The 20,886-nt window shown below is 36.5% G+C and overlaps 2 protein-coding genes across 2 annotated transcripts in view; both read left to right on the top strand.

The window, feature by feature from the left end:
* Window positions 1-11,638, top strand: part of LOC139124760 (eIF5-mimic protein 2-like) — a 99,432-nt gene extending 87,794 nt beyond the window's left edge. The window contains exon 15 of the mRNA XM_070690870.1: window positions 9,920-11,638. Coding sequence (XP_070546971.1) covers window positions 9,920-9,942 — 23 coding nt within the window. The 3' untranslated portion in view covers window positions 9,943-11,638. The remainder of the gene's footprint in view (window positions 1-9,919) is intronic.
* Window positions 11,639-13,488: 1,850 nt separating this feature from the next.
* Window positions 13,489-14,975, top strand: LOC139125094 (serine-rich adhesin for platelets-like). Its single transcript, XM_070691202.1, has 2 exons — window positions 13,489-14,232; window positions 14,550-14,975. The coding sequence occupies exons 1-2, from the start codon at window positions 13,489-13,491 to the stop codon at window positions 14,973-14,975; spliced, it is 1,170 nt and encodes a 389-aa protein (XP_070547303.1).
* The last annotated feature ends 5,911 nt before the right edge of the window (window positions 14,976-20,886 follow it).

The raw sequence follows: 20,886 nt of genomic DNA, 5'->3' as shown, positions 1-20,886 counted from the left end.
ATCTCGCATGATTAGCGATGGTCGACCGATCAGTACTAAAACGAGGTTGATGTACGAACTTGATGCCATTATTCGCCCAGATATAAAACGTACTCGATGTCTAGCTTTGCACGGAGATGACAACAAACTTTTTAATGCATGCAGAGGTTTATTAGCATGCGTTCTTCTTATTGGCCAGAATAACGGCGGGGGCTGTCAATCATTTTGTATTTGCTCTACGTCACTGTGTACACAATCCATCTCACCGCCTGTACTTTGCAAGAAGTCCAAGTCGGTGAATCCGGCAGAAACTAACTCACTACTGCGCAGACTCAAACGTGACGCATTCAATCGCTGGGAAAACCTGGCGTGAGCTGCCAAATTCCGGATAGGTTTGTACGAAATAGGAGAGACACAAGAGAAACTATTATAAATGATTTTATTTTTTTTAAATTCACCAACTTGAACCAAGTCTAGTTCGAAGCTGTACTCACTTCAAGTTTTCCCTAATGCACTCATAAATTCCGACGTGTAAGGACGTGGATAATTCTTGAAGATGAAGTGACTGGCACAACTACATCCACATTGCATTTGTACATAGATGCCGTACAGATTTCTGTAGATTTTTCTCTGTGCGCTGCGCGAGGTTGATTTTGACCTGATTTTTGGAAGGCTTCGTAATTTTCATGAAGAGCTGTGAGTATTTTTCAGAGTACGAAAATTACTCACTTTACACACTCCAGCCTATGTTTCAGATTTAACGCGGTACTTTACATACATACATATAAACATCCTTCAAATTATGGAAACCCGGATTGACATTTTAATAATTTAATTGTTTAATCTGAAATTGTACCACAAACACCCAGTAAAGTGGAATGGCCCAAAAGCGGAACAAGTGAAACGGTTGCCATCACTCCTTTGCAACCAACTTTCTATACAAGTAGAGCGCAAATAAACAAGGGCCTATGTCTGTTGATTTCGTATCCAATATCGGAACGTCACCAGGGAAATGATCATAACCAGTGTATGCATGTATGATAAAGTAGTAACTACGTATATTATGCCCACATTTTTGACACAGTACTTGAATACAACGCAATATCGACCAAACTTTGTGTCTGCGTTTTCCGGCCATTCGGAAAGCTTCGTTGTTTGCCCTTGGGTGAAGGTTAAAATGCCAAGCTTCACTGAAGCTTAATCCCAGGTACGCTTGATTTAAGATTTGGCAAAAATCCTGCTCCAAGCTTTGGACACAATCCTTATCTCAAGATTTGCAAAAAAGATTGGATTAATCTTTTTAGTCCCCACGGACACTGTCCGGGGGGACTTATAGGTTTGGTCATGTCCGTGCGTGCGTCCATCCGTCCATCCATTTCACGCAGATATCTCAGAGATGCCAGGAGCGATTTCATTCAAACTTGGTACAAGGATTACTTCATATGGCATACAGATGCACATCAATTTGTTTTGTGATACGATCCAATATGGCTGCCAGGCGGCCATTTTATTACGATTTTTAGCTCCCATAGCCATATGTATATATGGCAATGGAAGCTATTCTTATAGCCTAGGGAAATGTCTGTATGTCTGTATGTCTGTATGTCTGTATGTCTGTCCGTCAACATCAAAAACTCCAAAACCGCTGTACATTTCATCTTGATATTTGGTGTGTACATGGATGATGGGCTGTAGATGAGATTTTGTTCAAATGAAGTTGTCATTGCCAAAATATGCAAATTAAGTGAAAAAATGAAAAAACAGTCAAAATTGAAAAAACTCAATAACCACTGAGCAGATTACATGAAAAATTAGCATGTAAGTACTTTGGGCTGACATGAAATGATTGTGCACATCTTGGGTCAGTATCTTGGACTTGCTATTTTTCATGAATTTTTTTGTAATTTTCTCCCATTTTTGGTCAAAAAATCTCCTGCTCTGAAACCACAAGTCCGATTGATTTGAAACTTGGTATGGAAGTGCATAGGAGTGACCTTTCCCAAATTTGGGCAAATCGTGGTGAAATTTGCATATTTTTAGTTTACACGTCCATAGACTCCCATGTATAAGGCAGATCTCCATAGACTCCCATGTATAAGGCCACGAAAAATAAAAATTTAGTTTCTCATCGTATTCATATTGCAAAAGGATGCAGTGACACAATTTTTAGTCCCGATGGATGAAGTCCAGTGAGCTTATAGATTGGGTCATGTCCGTCTGTTCGTCCATCCGTGAGTCCATCCGTTCACGCAGATATCTCGGATATTTTGACAAAATGTCATGTGACCTTGATGACCTTTGATCTCAAATATACATATTTGTCCATGACTCAGTAATCACAAGTGCTACCACCCTTCATATATGGTATGATGGGACAGCTTATGACGCCACATATTGTACCTCATTAATTATGCACATATCTAATTTTGAGCGAGCCAATAGAGCTAGAGGTCTGATTTTTGGTATATAGGGATAACTTAGCAAAACAATTTTTTTGACAAAATGTCACGTGACCTCCGTGACCTTTGACCTCAAATATACATATTTGTCCTTAACTCAGTAACCACAAGTGCTACAGCCTTCATGTATGGTATGATGGGACACCTTATGACGCCACATATTGTACCTCATTAATTATGCGCATATCTAATTTTGAGCGAGCCAATAGAGCTAGAGGTCTGATTTTTGGTATATAGGGATAACTTAGCAAAACAATTTTTTTGACAAAATGTCACGTGACCTCGGTGACCTTTGACCTCAAATATACATATTTGTCCATAACTCAGTAACCACAAGTGCTACACCCTTCATGTATGGTATGATGGGACACCTTATAACACCACATATTGTACCTCATTAATTATGCACATATCTAATTTTGAGCGAGCCAATAGAGCTGGATGTCTGATTTTTGGTATATAGGGATAACTATAGGAGAGAAAGTTTTTGACCAAATGTCATGTGACCTCGATGACCTTTTACCTAAAATATATGTTTATGTCAATAAATAAGTAACCACAAGTGCTATGTCCTTTGTATTTAGTAGGATGGGAGACCTTATGACAACACACGCTTTACCTCATTAATTATGTACACATCTAATTCTGGGCAAGCGAATAGAGCTAGAGATCTGATTTTTTGGCATATAGGGATCAATTAGCAATATAATTTTTTTTTTCAAAATGTCATGTGACCTCGATGACCTTTGACCTTGATTATACATATATATGCATATTTCAGTAACCACAAGTTCTATACCCTCCAATTTTAATAGGATATTAGACCTTAAGATGTCACATCTTGTACCTCATTTATAATGCGCATATGTATTTCTTGGCTGGCCAATACTGCTAGAGATCTGATCTTTTTCCCGATTTAGAACCATAACTTAGACATGCCTCATGTGTTTCAAATTGGGAACAACGACATAGACCTATGTGCCCATAGATCTCAACATATACACTCCAGTGATACTTCTTAATGACCACATTTTCCTGCCCCATCAAGACTAATACTCCTATTACAATTGGGGACTATGTCATTGTAAATGACTTGTTGAGTTAATGGTTGTATCACAGTATTCGATATATCTAATTCTGTATTTGACCTACACCAACCCAGGATATATTATGACACAGTTTCGAAGGCTGTGAACATAATTTTGTCATATTTGGTATCAATTTGTAGGAAAATTTGATTGAGAAAACAAAGCTGAGGTAAATTTTTTCATTGCGGACTAATTTTTGCAACTACTCTATGTAAGACATAGAAGAACTGATGAGAAATTTAGATCCAGGATAATTCCAGATGTTCTTATCACCGCCCACAGTGGAAGGCATTTCACTATCTGTAACTAACTTAAGTGCTCTTTACATTAGAATGATAACACTCATCCATTGTAATTAAAAACTCCCCAATGTTGTAAATATATTTCCTGTCATCTGGCGTCATGTAATACCAAGGGATGGAACATTTGATATTCAGGAGGGGGTAGGGTCTAGAAGATTGATGAGGTAGCATTACTTTTTTACCAGATCCCTTGTACATTTTTTTTACCACTCCCACCTTTTCTTTTTATCAAGCCTTCTCTGTCTATTTTTTGTTGTTGACAATTGCTTATGCGTTTAGGATCTGCTTGTCCCATTGCTACAGAAGTCGATATGCATGTTTCCAAAGATGACCTCGAGTACCTACCTTTCAGACCTTATTTGCACGATTTTTTCAGTAAACTAAACATTTGTAAAAAGGCATTCAGAGGCACACAAGACCTTATAAGCATCTTTTCAAGGACAGATAAAGCATCACTATGTGAATTGGGAAAATACATACATACATGTATTAAACTCAGACAAGACAAAATGAAAAACAAAGTAAATTATTTATGAACCTGTAATATGTTGACCTCATATATATATATATATATATATATATATATATATATATATATATATATATATATATATATATATATATATATATATATAAATATCTGGACCATCGATTTTTTGCCGCGGACCATTAGTTTTTCACTTTGTCTGGTCCGACGGACCAGTAGATAATCAAAAAATAACAGATCCAAAAAGAAAGCAAAGTGCGCAATCCGATACCCGCAAGCGTGTACACAACGGTGTCAGTCCTGCACTGCCATCATTCTCGGGTCATATTTGGTATCAGGTGACTTCCACTGCCACTTACATCATCTTTCACGCAACAGGGTCAATAGGGGTACCCAGTATTGCTGATTGACTTGTAGTTGCCGATCATGCTGTTTCTAGAGACAGTACAGTAATTGAATAGAGCTCACACAGCAGTGGTCGATCGTCTGCTGCATTGAGTCAACTTTGTTCTGCATAAAGAGCAGGTCTTTGAATGACTATAGCTAATCATTTGAGATATGATTTTGTCAGAAAACAGCTGGCAAAATAGTTCAGCGACAATGTGGAAACACAGTCCCTCCACCAATCGGTCGGGAAACGCTATTGTCAAAATGTGCGAACGAGGGGATTAGCTGGTAGGATGCGCGTTGCGCTGGCGTTCGCTGTTGATGACGTCACACCAGCTGTAGCGTCCCCTCAAAGAGTGGGTACGGTGGTGTCGTCTTTGACGAAGAAACTAGCCTGAATCGGCCGTAAAGTATACAGCTACTTTGAAACGTCAGTGTATTCTCAATAAGCAATATTTCTTGATAAGGAAAGTGGGTGATCTTTTATTCCTAATCGATTTTCAGCGCTAAATCGGCGTTTGATTACGCTATCGTGTGTAGGTCATTTTCATTGAATTGCGTCTTTCATAATGTGTCAGGAGAACATGAATTTTTGTTCGCTCTACACTGCAAAATTATGACGGTCTGTTTCATTCTGATGTCTGTTCTTGTGATTAAGTATACGTAAAATTAAACTGACGAACCCAGTTTTTGAATAAAGGTTTATAATGAGACGCAAACTGATAGTTTATTGTGTAATGCTTTGCTCCGCAATTTAGAAAAAGGCGTCCACTGACGATCTGTATTCTCGTTGTGTGAAGAGTCGAAATATTCATGGTTTTTCGTTTTGATGACTGTCAAATAAGTTCGATTGGGACCTATTTATCTGATTGAAAGCAATTTCAACTTATTTTAGCGATTCAATAACTGCAAATCAAAGTATAAAGGATAGAAAAGCAGATGACCCAAACTCGGCCGAACGCCATTTTTTTGCGACCCTCGCAGAGTCGATGATCGATTCTTTGAAATCTATTCTGCTCGCTGTGCCTTGCGTACTACATGGTATTTTAAGGTAGATTTTCTTGATTTGGTACTTGTAACACTATTTAAAATAAACTGACGACGCAATTTTTGTGATCAAACGTATCCATTGGCGGGAATTTTACGTGAAAAATATTGTTTTGATTCAAACCCCATTGCGATTTTTCTGGCGTGTCATGAAGCCCTATCGAGCCAAGTGCTTGATGTGTCACACAGATCTCCCGGTAGCTGTAAAACAATGCCGCTACGAATAGGAAAATTTACATTTAAGAAAGGTCATTTTTGTTTCGATGTCCTATGTCCTCGAAAACCGCTGGCTCCATGCACTTATGCACTCGTTTTCACGGACGGGGCATGTGAACTTCGTTTTAACTTAAAGTTATACAATCGGAACACTTTAGACCTCTTCACTCTGTTCCTCTGAAATGGTGTTGAAATCGATGTCTTGTCATCAAGAGAAATGAAATCATGGTCGTAATGATTACATTGGTGTTGACTGCAAGTGTAGTCCAGTCAAACGCAACCAGCACGTGTAAATACGAAACACAGCCTATGTACGCCTGCGAATTGTCCTTTAGTTCATTGCATGTTAGGTAAAAATGGTGTCATCATTTATGCTAATGTTAGACCAAGTTGCGATAATCTCTTTACGCGAATAAACAGTGTAACGGAAGCGCAACGCGCATCAGGACAATAGAAATACATCACCCCAACATCACTACGCTTGATTTTTATTGAAATTGTTGATGATTTTATTTATTACAATTTACAAAAAAAATGGGGGGAAAGGAGGACCACCAGACCAAGTTGCAGGACCACTGAATTGTTTTTGCTACTGGTCCGGGGACCACTGGATTCAAAATGGATTTGCTCACCCCTGAGATATATATATATATATATATATATATTATATATATATTCTTTCATTGTTGCTTTTTGCAAAACCTTTATTGTACTTTATGATCAAGATCCCAACTGGGATACGATTTCAATAAAGGCTTACTTTACTTTACTTTACATATGCACGTCGATTTGTTTTGTGATATGATCCAATATGGCCGCCAGGCGGCCATTTTATTACGATTTTTTTCATGTACAGAGCCATAACTCAGACATGTTTCAACCGATTTTATTCAAAGTTGGTACAAAGACATTGACCAATGTCATAGGTATGCACATCAATTTGTTTTGTGATACTATCCAATATGGCTGCCATGCAGCCAATTTGTTTCGATTTGTTAATGTACAGAGCCATAACTCAGGCATATCTCAACTGATTTTATTCAAAGTTGGTACAAGGACATTGACCTATGTCATACATTTGCACATTACATCAACAATGACTTGTTGATTTTAGTATAAATTTTGCTTGTATTAATTATTATAGTTTTTCTTTGAAACTTTCGGAATCTTTTGTCTGAAATGTTGGATATTGATAATATGCACTATCTGAGAATAAAGAAGATGATATGATTGTGCAGTAGAAATCCCAAATTCCATTCTGGTACATCACGTAGAATATACTCTGGTACATCACGTAGAATATACTCTGGTACATCACACTGAATATACTCTGGTACATCACACTGAATATACTCTGGTACATCACACTGAATATACTCTGGTACATCACACTGAATATACTCTGGTACATCACACTGAATATACTCTGGTACATCACACTGAATATACTCTGGTACTGAATATACTCTGGTACATCACACTGAATATACTCTGGTACATCACACTGAATATACTCTGGTACATCACACTGAATATACTCTGGTACATCACACTGAATATACTCTGGTACATCACACTGAATATACTCTGGTACATCACACTGAATATACTCTGGTACATCACACTGAATATACTCTGGTACATCACACTGAATATACTCTGGTACATCACACTGAATATACTCTGGTACATCACACTGAATATACTCTGGTACATCACACTGAATATACTCTGGTACATCACACTGAATATACTCTGGTACATCACACTGAATATACCATCACAGTGGAAACATGCTAATGTTATTCCTGTGTATAAGAAAGGTCTGAGGGAAGACGTTTGTAATTATAGACCTGTTTCTTTGTTGAGCTCAGCCAGCAAAGTGATGGAAAGGTGTTTATTCAATAGAGTTTATCCAATCTTATCTGAAAAGATATATAGTTTACAACATGGTTTCTGCAAGGGGAAGTCATGTAGTACCCAACTTGTACAAATTGTTCATGACATCGGAGAAGTCTTAGATAAAGGAGGACAGGTGGATATGCTTTATCTGGACTTCTGAAAGGCATTTGACAAAGTACCTCATGACAAATTATTAAATAAGTTGCATTCTTTTGGTTTTAATGGTATGCTGCATAATTGGTTCTCTAATTATTTGTCACATTGAAGACAGAGAGCGGTAGTTGAAGGTGAATGCTCAGATTGGTTGCCTGTTCCTTCAGGAGTTCCCCAGGGATCCATTTTGGGTCCTTTTTTATTTTTATTATATGTCAATGGTATGCCCGTCTGTGTATCTCCTAAGACTACCTTAGCTCTCTTTGCTGATGACTCCAAGTGTTTTCGTGTGATAAAAATTCACAAGATTGTGAAGCTTTACAGAGAGATATTCATTCTCTTTATAGCTGGAGTGTCAAATGGGGTATGACTTTTAATACAGGAAAGTGCAATGTCCTCCACTTTACACGATGTAAAAATTTTCTGAATTTTGATTATATCATGAATGGTAATGACTTAGCATCAGTTAAAAAATACTGTGATTTAGGTGTTGATCTCACTTTCGACTTGAATTGGAATACTCACATTGATCGTGTTTGCATGAAATCTCATAGATTGCTTGGCATGATCAAGCGCACTTGTGGCTACAAATGTGACTCTAAAACACTTAAAGCTCTTTACTGTTCACTAATGCGTAGTCATCTGGAGTGTCGTTTGGGCAGCCCAGTCTAAGCGCAACTTAGTAAAAATTGAAAAAATCCAAAGAGCAGCAACAAGGTATATTCTTAATTATCCCACTGACATTGATTATAAACAAAGATTAGTTGCTGTAAACCTTTTACCGTTGTCATTTCGCAGGGAGATTCTTGATCTGATTTTCTTTTATAAATGCACTACTGGGAAATACTCTTTAAATGTTCATAAGTATGTCAAAACTCACTCATCTAAAATTAATACACGTTCTAGTGCTGATACAAATGCACTGGATAGAAACCATTGTAAAACTGTCACTTTCCAACACCTTCTCTTTAATAGAATTGTCATTCTCTGGAACAATTTACCGGCGACAATTAGAACCACTGCTTCACTTTGTACATTTAGAGTAACATTGACGAAATGGTATTGGGATAAATTTTATAACTGTTTTGATCCAGACAACACTTGTACGTGGATTTCTCGTTGTCTGTGTAGCAGGTGTAGACCTATGTAGATTTTATTTGATTTGTTTTAGACTTTCTTCATTTTTTATCTCCTGTATGTTATTGTTGTTTGCTTTTTTCATTTGTACATATTTCATTTCATTAGGGTGACTGGCTTTGTATAGGTGGTTCGCACCTGTTTCAGTCATCCTATCCTATGTCGGTACACGTATCGTGTCCGCTGTGGATGAATATTATAAATAAATAAAATAAAAAAATACTCTGGTACATCACACTGAATATACTCTGGTACATCACACTGAATATACTCTGGTACATCACACTGAATATACTCTGGTACATCACACTGAATATACTCTGGTACATCACACTGAATATACTCTGGTACATCACACTGAATATACTCTGGTACATCACACTGAATATACTCTGGTACATCACACTGAATATACTCTGGTACATCACACTGAATATACTCTGGTACATCACACTGAATATACTCTGGTACATCACGCTGAATATACTCTGGTACATCACACTTAATATACTCTGGTACATCACACTGAATATACTCTGGTACATCACACTGAATATACTCTGGTACATCACACTGAATATACTCTGGTACATCACACTGAATATACTCTGGTACATCACACTGAATATACTCTGGTACATCACACTTAATATACTCTGGTACATCACACTGAATATACTCTGGTACATCACGCTGAATAAACATACTCAAACTTCATTCTATGCGACAAATCATAAATTCATGACTTCTGATTTGTTGCAGAGTCTTCAGAAGAAGATGATTAGTGTCTAGTTGTCATGGTGATGGCTTTTATTCAGAAAATGGCAAATCAAACCAGCTGAAAAGAGACATATTTTAGTCACAAAAACCAATCAGAGGTAACATGAAGTAAATTCATCCCGATGGGTCCAGCCAGTTTGTTGTCTTCATCAACAAAGTTACTTTGTCACAATAACATTTTGTCAAATCAATTGCCCTTGTCAGTTTTCAAAGATCCTGAACTCCATCAGTTTTGATTTATTATCACCGTGAGTTCACAATATTGCCAATTATGAGAGTTTGTTAATGAAATAATCTTGTAAAGGAGAAGAGATTCTGCCGAGGTATGGAAGACATTTCAAAAGTGTTGCATGAAGACAACATTCAGTGTCGTTGATCAGCTTTGTTAGAATATGTGTCACAATTTGATTATGAACTTTACAACCAATGTACTGAGTAAAAGCAAACTTTACAACCAATGTACTGAGTAAAAGCAAACAAAGAGGTGAAGTTGACAAGTAGAACAATATTGTTAGTGTATTTTGCCATTCTTGCATTTCATGTCAACAACTGTTCTTATAAAGATCACTTTGAATTCTGTTTTGGATATCAAACACCATGATCTGTTAAAGTGATTGCTATACAGTCAGGATTAGGTTATGGTTTGTTAGGATCCACTATTGTACAATCATATTGAAAACTTACCAGAAGGTGCATTACTTTGCTAATAACCAGACACTCTTCAACAAAACTCATCTAACATTGAAATATGGAATATCAGTTTGGATTCAGGACTCAATATTATGTGCATGGATCTTCAAATGGTAAACTTGAAATTTGTCTTCAACAATACTTTAATTCAAAACCATACATTAGTAATCAGTCAGAAAGGTTTGTCTGAGAAAATGGACTGTGGGCTTTTTTTGAAGTGTTTCAAGACAAGAATTACCATCTAATGCATCACAGTATTTGATTTTGAAGTTGCCATGCCATAAAACACAGACACTGGTGCAAGGGTCTATGCACACAAAGGTAAAACTATTTTGATAAGATCATCCTTACCAAAAGAGAGACGTGAATTTTTGAATTGAAATTGCCCTGTTTATCTTTGATGACATGTACCTACTGTGGTGCTTGATATGGATTTGAAATGTTTCAGTTTAGAGTATAGTCCATAAATGAATATTGATATAGACAATTGTCATGACAACAGAATGTCTTCAGCCCATTCCCTGATATTCAGTCAATATCACTCAGGGTAGTTTGTAAACAACAACAATGGTAGTTTGTAAACATCAACAACAGTTACTTAAAGTAAACAGGTACCATTTATAGAACACACCAAATTCTTTCTTGACTGGTTTTCACATTTTTTTTCAAGTTAATTCGTTCTACTTCAACTGTGTACTACCAAAACAATGCTGTATTCAATTCAGAGTGACAACTCTTTTCAAATAGCTGTCAGTCAAATGTACTTTCCAACTGTGGTACACACTTCATACATGACATACCTTAAATGAAATAATTGTATCAGGTATTTTTGAAATAATGTGTAGTTTCACTGGCAAACAAGCAGATCAACATTTTGTAATCAATAACCAACTATTTAGAGTTTCTCCAAAAATGGTATTTTTGATGTTTTATTTTACCATTTGTACTGTATCAACCATCATTGTGTATGTCCAATAGTAATAATAATAATAAATACATCTGCAAAATAAACCAGTTTATGGTTCTAGAAATTATTATAGACAGCCAGGTTTAAGGCTATTGAAGTTACTATAGACAGCCAGGTTTATGGCTATGGGCGATTTATTATAGAGAGCCAGGTTTACAGTCAAGGCCATTATTCTTCGGTGGGGCAAGTTGGTAATTACCTACCAATTTAGCTAGGGATATTGCAATATACCAAGGGAACTTCCTAAGCCAAACTCTGTTTTCCTATCTGCAGCGGCAAGATGAAATCTAAACAAACACAGCGGGTAACAAATTTTACAGCCACCAATGGTGATCTGATACCGGGATGAACCATAATGTACTCCACTGTCCGCTTTATGTTTCAGTAATTTAGCTGGTCAGACGGAACTTTGGTAGTGATTTTGCATGTGTGGCTCAGTTCATCGTGTAGTATGTTGAACACTGTTCTGATTGCCGGCTGGTTAGGTACAGTACAAGTATTCTACTGAAAAAGTATTTTGTCAATATTTTAACGGCTGCAATCAAAGGTTTCTTCACCCACAAAAAAATTAAGCAACTAGTTGTGCAGGTCATGTCAAACTTTTTGATTGTGGCCTTCCAGGATGTTTTGGGCAATGGTACTGAGAATGAGATGGGCGATGACATGCTGAAGTGCCGTCTGTGGTGCATTTATTCTCTGAGCGATATTTATCATAGTTTCAACTTTATGTAGCTTCGTACAATTTTGTCATCTTGTCTCGAATTTCGATGGAGCTTTCAAGACAGACTGTAAAGTTGAATTTTTTGAGTCGCTGATTGCTTTTGAATTAGACTCCTGTGAACCACACAGTAAAGACCAGCTTTTGAAAGATTAATGTACATGGGGTGATCTCAAACTTTTGTACAAAATACCATGTTTTGTAATGATGTTACTTCATGCAGCTTTTTCAAACCTAGTTATGTGCAATATATATCAAAAAGAAGACAAGGCACGATATGATCTCTTAAGATCATGTTTTATTTCTTGTAGTTTTCATTCCCCAATCCAGTCCCCTTTTAACGAACCTACATGAAAATGGTTCATCCCAGTTATCAGATCACCATTGCTGGCTGTAAAATCTCATTACCCGCTGTGTTTGTTTAGATCTCATCTTGCCGCTCCAGATAGGAAAACAGAGTTTGGCTTAGGAAGTTCCCTTGCTATATTGCAATATCCCTAGCTAAATTGGTAGGTAATTACCAACTTGCCCCACCGAAGAATAATTGCACTAACTGTAAGGCTATTGAAGTTACTAAAGACAGCCAGGTTTATGGCCATATAAGTTATTATGGACAGCCAGGTTTATGGCTATGAAAGTTACTATAGACAGCCAGGTTTATCGCTAAGGAGGTCGCTATAGACAGTTTTGTAGCTATGCATTGTCATCTATGACAAGCGTAGCTATGCATTGTTTTACATTGTATTAAAATTACTATTTCTATCCCACTAACTGCAGAAATTAATAACTGCACACAGACATGGATTGCCATCAATGACCAACATAGCTAAGCATTGTCCTTAATGTCAAGCACGGCTACACATTAATGCTATTTCCTAGTAAAGCTATACATTGCAGTCGTTAATCAGTGATAGCTATGCATTGCAGTCGTTAATCAGTGATGGCTATGCATTGAAGTGGATAATCAGTGATAGCTATGCATTGCAGCCATCAATCAGCGATAGCTATGCATTGCAGCCATCAATCAGCGATAGCTATGCATTGCAGCCATCAATCAGCGATAGCTATGCATTGCAGCCATCAATCAGCGATAGCCATCAATCAGCGATAGCTATGCATTTGCAACCATCAATCAGCGATAGCTATACATTGCAGCCATCAATCAGCGATAGCTACATGTATGCATTGCAGCCATCAATCAGCGATAGCTATGCATTGCAGCCATCAATCAGCGATAGCTATGCATTGCAGCCATCAATCAGCGATAGCTATGCATTGCAGCCATCAATCAGTGATAGCTATACATTGCAGCCATTAATCAGCGATAGCTATGCATTGCAGCCATTAATCAGTGATAGCTATGCATTGCAGCCATCAATCAGCGATAGCTATGCATTGCAGCCATCAATCAGCGATAGCTATGCATTGCAGCCATCAATCAGTGATAGCTATGCATTGCAGCCATCAATCAGTGATAGCTATACATTGCCGTCATCAATCAGTGATAGCTATACATTGCAGCCATCAATCAGCGATAGCTATGCATTGCAGCCATCAATCAGCGATAGCTATGCATTGCAGCCATCAATCAGCGATAGCTATGCATTGCAGCCATCAATCAGTGATAGCTATACATTGCCGTCATCAATCAGTGATAGCTATACATTGCAGCCATTAATCAGTGATAGCTATGCATTGCAGCCATCAATCAGCGATAGCTATGCATTGCAGCCATCAATCAGCGATAGCTATGCATTGCAGCCATCAATCAGTGATAGCTATGCATTGCAGCCATCAATCAGTGATAGCTATGCATTGCAGCCATCAATCAGTGATAGCTATACATTGCAGTCATCAATCAGTGATAGCTATACATTGCAGCCATTAATCAATATAGCTTTACATTGCAGCCATCAATCAGTGATAGCTATACATTGCAGCCATTAATCAATATAGCTTTACATTGCAGCCATCAATCAGTGATAGCTATACATTGCAGCCATTAATCAATATAGCTTTACATTGCAGCCATCAATCAGTGATAGCTATGCATTGCAGCCATCAATCAGTGATAGCTATGCATTGCAGTCATCAATCAGCGATAGCTATGCATTGCAGCCATCAATCAGTGATAGCTATGCATTGCAGCCATCAATCAGTGATAGCTATACATTGCAGTCATCAATCAGTGATAGCTATACATTGCAGCCATTAATCAATATAGCTTTACATTGCAGCCATCAATCAGCGATAGCTATGCATTGCAGCCATCAATCAGTGATAGCTATGCATTGCAGTCATCAATCAGTGATAGCTATGCATTGCAGCCGTCAATCAGCGATAGCTATGCATTGCAGCCATCAATCAGCGATAGCTATGCATTGCAGCCATCAATCAGCGATAGCTATGCATTGCAGCCATCAATCAGCGATAGCTATGCATTGCAGCCATCAATCAGCGATAGCTATGCATTGCAGCCATCAATCAGTGATAGCTATGCATTGCAGCCATCAATCAGTGATAGCTATGCATTGCAGCCATCAATCAGCGATAGCTATGCATTGCAGCCATCAATCAGCGATAGCTATGCATTGCAGCCATCAATCAGTGATAGCTATACATTGCAGCCAATAATCAGTACAGCTTTGCCTTGCAGCCATTAATCAGTGTAGCTATGCATTGCTTCTATTATTAAGTTACTCTATCTGCCCCATTGGCTGTACAAATTGTATAGCATAGGGAACTATTAAAATATGAGTGTCACAAGTGTAATCTGTTCATTGTGAATGTTATTTTCATTTTGAGAGAGATGCATTAGTTTCCATCAAGGCACTGTCAGAGTTATTGAATTGTGAAGTATATTTCATTTGTCAAAAACCATGCTGCCATATCCACCGATCCAAAGTGGCAGGTTGGTCTTAGACTTGTAAATAACTGTGTGTATAAGGATGACAATTTAGATGTGTTTGGTAGACAAGGAAAGCATACTTCATGGACTATCCAGTTTTCAACCAATATGCTGAGAGAGAGAATATTTCCAAATACAATCGACAAAGTGGTACCGAGAAATATACAGACTATCTGTTGAAGACTGGCAGATGACATGACGCAATGAAGCCTCAACAGTCTCCATTAAAACGTAGAAACAGAAGAGAAAGAGAAAATGAAGACAATCTCTGCGATGACAATACTGACACAAACAAAAACACCTGTAACTACAAACTTATTTGCATTCAAATCATTTTTATTTACCTCCCCAACAAAATACAAGTTGTATATTCACAACTATAAAGAACACAACAAAACATACCAGGAAAAGAGGACATGAAATGACTGTGATATTTTCTATACAATACATATTATATATTGTATACATATATTTTATATTTTGTTCATAATTACATTTCATCCACATGCCATAACCTTACCATGTCATGTTGATATCTTTGAAAAGTATTCAATGGCTATATCTGAACTATTGTATCCTCTGTCTGACATCAACACATTGCACTCTTGAACTGTTGTTCAGGAGCAGGAGGGGAGGAGTGGCTTTGATCTGATCCAATGAACTTATTTGCTTTGCTTTGTTTGGACCAAAAGAGAAAGGATGCCGTTTCTCATCCCTGCTGGCATTCATCTGGACTACCTGCATCAGACATTCCCTATTTACTTTAATAATTGCCTTTAACCTGATCACCCCTAATTCCCTGTAGACAGGTCCACACTCACCATTGATAAGAATGGAATAGGTTAAACCATAGTGGTGAAAGGGTTAATACTTGGCAATGCTCTACACCAGTAGAACATATCCTTAGGATCAAACACACAAACTGTACAGTTTTGAGCAGGATTGGAGTTCTCAACAACTTTGCTACAAATATTGTAATGAGAGAGTCTCTTCAACTTTGTTGTTTTTTAGCTATTATAGACTATATAGTCTATAGAAGCTATTGGGATGGGTATCCGTCCGGCGTCCGTCGTCAGTCTGTATGTATGTATGTATGTATGTATGTATGTCCGTTTGTGAGGCGTCCGTCCACTCAAATATCTTGAGAACCCCAGTACTTTACTGATTTGATATTTGTTGTGTAGATGAAAAATATGATTTTGAGAAACATTTTTTTTAATTTTTGATATTGTTGAAAATAGGCAAATTAATGCCAAAAAAAGTGTTTTTGGTAAAAAATCTTCTTCTTCATAACCGCTGGTCAGACAGCTTTGTTATTTGGTATACAGGCCCTAGGGATAACCCAACTTAGATTTGTTAAAATTGTGATGAAATATGCAAATGTGTATTTTTAAGGAATTTTTTGTCATTTTTGGTCAAAGTTTGACTTACATTGTATGTAATTCTTGTACTGTATAAACCCTATCAATTCACCCAGAAAAAAATAATATGATTTTAAATAATTGAATTAATTAGGAAATCATCAAAGCCAAAATAATTTTAGTGTGGAATTATCAGAAAGTTCAACTTTTTTTGACAGTTCATAGTGAATTTAGGATTAAAACATGTAAAGGCAACTTTCCTGAATCCCAACTTTGATATATTCTGAACCACCATTTATGTTATCTGAAAGAAATTGCTCATAATATAATTTGTCATGATAGGGTGGTCAAATAAATAGAGATAGAGAAAGTTCTAATTTCCATTGATGGTTGACTTTGTAAGGATAAAATAAGATTACTTTTTGAGGAAAAAATAGAGTGGTCAATTAAAAGAGTTGTCAAAGTGATAGGGTTTTTATGGTAAAGCTGGGCTATAAGATTCCTCATGTGCTATTTATAGCAATTATGCAATCTGTGTAAACAGTGCAATGAAAGTGTAACATGATTCCTTATAATGCTTTTGATGACCTTGAACTTCTTAAGTTTCAAACATTTGTCTCTTCAGTGTGCTTTCTCTGAGTATGTACAGTCTCAACTTATTCAACAGAACTTACTTACAATGTTAATTTGAAAGTTAAAATGTGCTTGGTTAATAGGATGAAAATAAAAGATTCTTTATAACCTGACAGATATGCTGTTTTTCTATGACGTAAATCTTGATTTAAGCAAGTCATGTTTACTTTAATTAGAATGTAATTAACTCTCGTTTATTTGCTATTATAGACTAATATAGTCTGATGAAATATGCAAATCTGTATTTTTACGGAATTTTTTCCATTTTTGGTCAGGCCATCCTGAAATGAGCTATCAAAGATATCCACCTTCTTCATCAATACATGTGTCACAAAAGGTTATTCTCTACATAACACAGCAGAGCTCTGTCAACTGTTGAGTCGCTCGTTTTTTCAAAACTGCTGGTCAGACAGCTTTAATATTTGGTTTACATGTCCCTAGGATGACCTTAGTGAGATAATTTCATACAGTCAGGAAATACTTAATTTTGTATCCATGTCTATAGTAGCTTCAGGGACTTTGGCCCTATATTTATAAACCTTTCAATCTTTCATTATAATCTTAACAGAGTATAATTTAGAGTCAATAACCATGGAATTCTTCAACAAGCGACCTAACGGCCGATATAGCTCCGCTGTGTTTATGTAGAGAATAACTATTTTTGACACATGTTGATGAAGAAGGTGGAAATCTTTGATAGCTCAATGCAGAGGCCAGAAAAAAGTGGTTAAAATAAGCTGCAAAAATACACAATTGAAGATTTCATCATACTTTGAATATATCACATCGGATCATCCCTAAGAACATGTCAACCAAAGCTATCTGATGAGTAGGTTTTTGAGAACAACATTTTCTGACCAAAATGGCAACAATTGCCCACAAAAAAAAAATTGCAGATTTCATCATAATTTCAAAAGATCAAATTTAGTACATCTATAGAAACCTGTATACTAAATTTCAAAGCTGTTAGACCAGTACTTTTTGAGAAACACATTTTTTGACCAAAATTGGGAAAAATTGCTCCAAAAATTCAAATTTGCAGATTTCATCATTATTTCAATAAATATCATTTAGTTCATCTATAGAAACCTGTATACCAAATTTCAAAGCTGTCAGATAAGTAGTTTTGGAAATACACATTTTTTGACCAAAAATGGCAAAAATTGCCCCAGAAATCATAAATTCAATATATATTACTTAGTTCATCTATAGAAACCTGTATACCAAATTTCAAAACTATCAGACCCATACTTTTTGAGAAATACATTTTTTGACCAAAAATGGGAAAAATTGCCCTTAAAATGCAAATTTGCATATTTCTGCACAATTTGAACAAGTCTGAAATAGATCATCCCTAGGGACATATGTACTAAATATCAAAGCTATCTGACTGGTAGTTTCGAAGAAGATTTTTAAAGATTTTTTTACCAAAAAGGACAAAAATTGCCTTAAAAATACAAATTTATGCAAATTTCACCACGATTTGAACAAATCTGACTTAAGTCATCCTAAGTAAACTGCATATCAAATTTCAAAGCAATCGGACAAGCGGTTTCAGAGAAGATTTTTTTACCAAAAACACCAAAAAATGCCCCAAAAATACAAATATGCAAATTTCACCACGATTTGAACAAACTTAAGTGAGGTCACCCCAAGTGAACTGCATATAAAATTTCAAAGCAATTGGACTTGCGGTTTCAGAGAAGGCAATTGTTGACGGACGACAACGGACGAAGACGACGGACGATGACGACGACGGACGATGACGGAAAATCAACCTATTTGATAAGCTCCGCGTCGCTGACAGGGGAGTTAAAAATGAGCGAAAACATTCCCACCTGCTTGCAATGAAATTTCAAAATTGATATTAAAAGATTCAATAAATCAAGATGACCAGATATGTTGTAAGTGACAGTTTGTATCAAGTACAATTCTCAATGAGTTTCTTAAAAGTGATCAACGTAATCTCTTCAATGTTGTCAAGAAAATTGCACATCAGAAATGCTTAACGGTATATCTACAGAAATACAGATTCTAAAAATACCGCAATTATGCGGTGTCGCTCAAATTTGATCAGAATTGGTATATACCAGTATGGGTTACCAATGATCAACAATAAATGTTGTTTCTATCTGTTCAGTGCAGGAAAATTCTACGTTGATGTTATGGCAATGATTTCTGCACAGTACAACCAGAAAAACAACAAGAAATATTTAAACCAGAAAAACAAGAATGACAAAAGTAATTAAGGTCTCACTTTTTAGGTACTGGAGGTCAACTTTAGCAACATGCATAGCAGAAACAAGCCCCTCTTAGTTAAGTATAAACAGTCTTCCCCCATCTACTGTCTATGGTTGCAGCTTGTCTGTTAATATGTAACAGTTCATAAACAATGACAGGAAATGAGTCAAGATCAGTGGAGTTTGCCTGTTTCTCACTGCCATGCCTCCTGCACATTTGCAGGATTTCACTTTTTCTTTCCTCATTTGCACATTTTTGACACTGATGTGTTCATTTGAACAAATTCACATCTCAACCCCTGCATCTACCTGTACTATCTAGCAGAAATGCTTACAGTACGTCATACTGGTCGTACACTTAGGTCCCAGTCTAGTGGTGCGATCATTTTGCATCAGCCTGTTTGCAACACGGCTTTTTATGGCAATAGAGCCTTTTCTGTATGTGCTCCCCATTTGTGGAATGCTTTACCATTTGAGATAAGGCTTGCTAATTCTTTTAACAATTTTAGAAGTCAGTTAAAAACTTATCTTTTTAGATCATTTTATTCCTAGACCTTTTTAAAATTTTACCTCTTTGCATTTTATTGGTGTTTTCTCGTAATTTTTATTTATAATTTACCTCTTTTTTTTTTAGTGTTGTGTAAAGCGCATTGAGATTTTTAAAATGTAATGCGCTCTATAAGAAATAAATATTAAATATTATTATATTACTGAGATGGTAGCTTTGGCGGTATGGGAGCCATTGTGTGTGACGGACATACATCCGCACATACCCACAAATATACAGACATACAGACATCCAAATCAGATGCAAATGAACTGATTCAGCTTAAACGATAACCTCACATTGGTACACCAAATGTGAGCTAAAAACTGTGAATTAACTATTAAATTACAGATCTCAATGTTTCTGAAGAAAAACACCGGATACAAACTAAAGATCTTTCTCACTGGACTATATGGAATAATCTGGCAAAATGACTTGTGTTGAGTATGTTACCACACTCACACGGCTATACTCTGAGTATGTTACCACACTCACATGGCTATACTCTGACCATAATCCACACGAATACTGTACATCAACAATCCCATTAAAATTTTCTGAGAGATACATTTCTTCAACAACATATAGATTAATTAATTACCTTTCATTTATAATAATGCACATTTAGTAAAAAGTTGGAATTTATACCTATGAATCTAAAATCTTCATTCCATAGAAAGTGAAAATTTGAAAGGGAACTGCAAGATTAATTTCAATACAATCAAGGTTAGGGACGGTCTCAGATTGTCACAGAAGTTCAAAAAGCGAAATTTATTCGTTTAGGGGGGGAGGGGGTTTGACCTCCATTCAATTAGTGAACTTCACTTTCGCACTTTTATTTTGTGATCACAAGTTTTCGTATGTTTGTTTTAAGTTAAAGAAAAA

The sequence above is a fragment of the Ptychodera flava genome (assembly GCF_041260155.1).
Source record: "Ptychodera flava strain L36383 chromosome 23 unlocalized genomic scaffold, AS_Pfla_20210202 Scaffold_24__1_contigs__length_23054250_pilon, whole genome shotgun sequence".
NCBI classification, from domain to species: domain Eukaryota; kingdom Metazoa; phylum Hemichordata; class Enteropneusta; family Ptychoderidae; genus Ptychodera; species Ptychodera flava.
The sequence above is the reverse complement of the archived record's forward strand: the minus strand, read 5'-3'. Positions and strand labels throughout refer to the sequence as shown.

Excerpts from the sequence above, each read along its gene's own strand:
- LOC139125094 (XM_070691202.1), top strand. The coding sequence starts at position 13,489 with ATGTATGCATTGCAGCCATCAATCAGCGATAGCTATGCATTGCAGCCA. Across the intron at positions 14,233-14,549 it reads TACATTGCAGCCATCAATCA|CCATCAATCAGCGATAGCTA; the intron begins GTGATAGCTATA and ends TTTACATTGCAG.